Source organism: Penaeus monodon, chromosome 30 (genome assembly GCF_015228065.2).
Source record: "Penaeus monodon isolate SGIC_2016 chromosome 30, NSTDA_Pmon_1, whole genome shotgun sequence".
NCBI lineage: Eukaryota > Metazoa > Arthropoda > Malacostraca > Decapoda > Penaeidae > Penaeus > Penaeus monodon.
The window spans coordinates 4,391,247-4,391,669 of NC_051415.1; the positions used below are offsets into that span (position 1 = coordinate 4,391,247).

The 423-nt window shown below is 48.5% G+C and overlaps 1 protein-coding gene across 1 annotated transcript in view; it reads right to left on the reverse strand.

Annotated features, from left to right (window-relative positions):
- Nucleotides 1-423, reverse strand: part of LOC119592274 — a 12,942-nt gene that overhangs the window by 6,647 nt on the left and 5,872 nt on the right. Inside the window, exon 2 of the mRNA XM_037941104.1 lies at nt 113-331. Within this exon, the coding sequence (XP_037797032.1) occupies nt 113-331 (219 nt within the window). The remainder of the gene's footprint in view (nt 1-112; nt 332-423) is intronic.

Here is a 423-nt window from a genome sequence, read left to right on the forward strand (position 1 = left end):
TTTGCCTCATAATACCATTTTCTTCTTCATCGCCACCCTCCCCCCCCCACCTCCCCCTCGCAAGACTGGAAGTAATATTACGTCACCCGCCTTTCTGGGCGTCGAGACCTACCTCCCGTTTTCTTCGACGTTAAGCGCAACGGTGTTCATCATAGAAAACGTCCAGCGGGAACTCAACACATCTCGAAGGTCACTCAGGGCGAGTCGGGTCACGAGGAGCAGTCGCGTCGTCCACACAAAGAGACGACCTTCCAGTGACCTTTCGGCGAACGAGGTCAGGAAGGTCAGGTCTTCGCTGCACGATACAGAAACGGAGGCGAAGGAAAGGCGACTTTAATTGCGAATGTTGAAATCTGATTTTAATGATTTTTAGTAGTAAAAATCATTTTATTTCTTTTCTTCTTTTTTGGCTCATTGGATGTT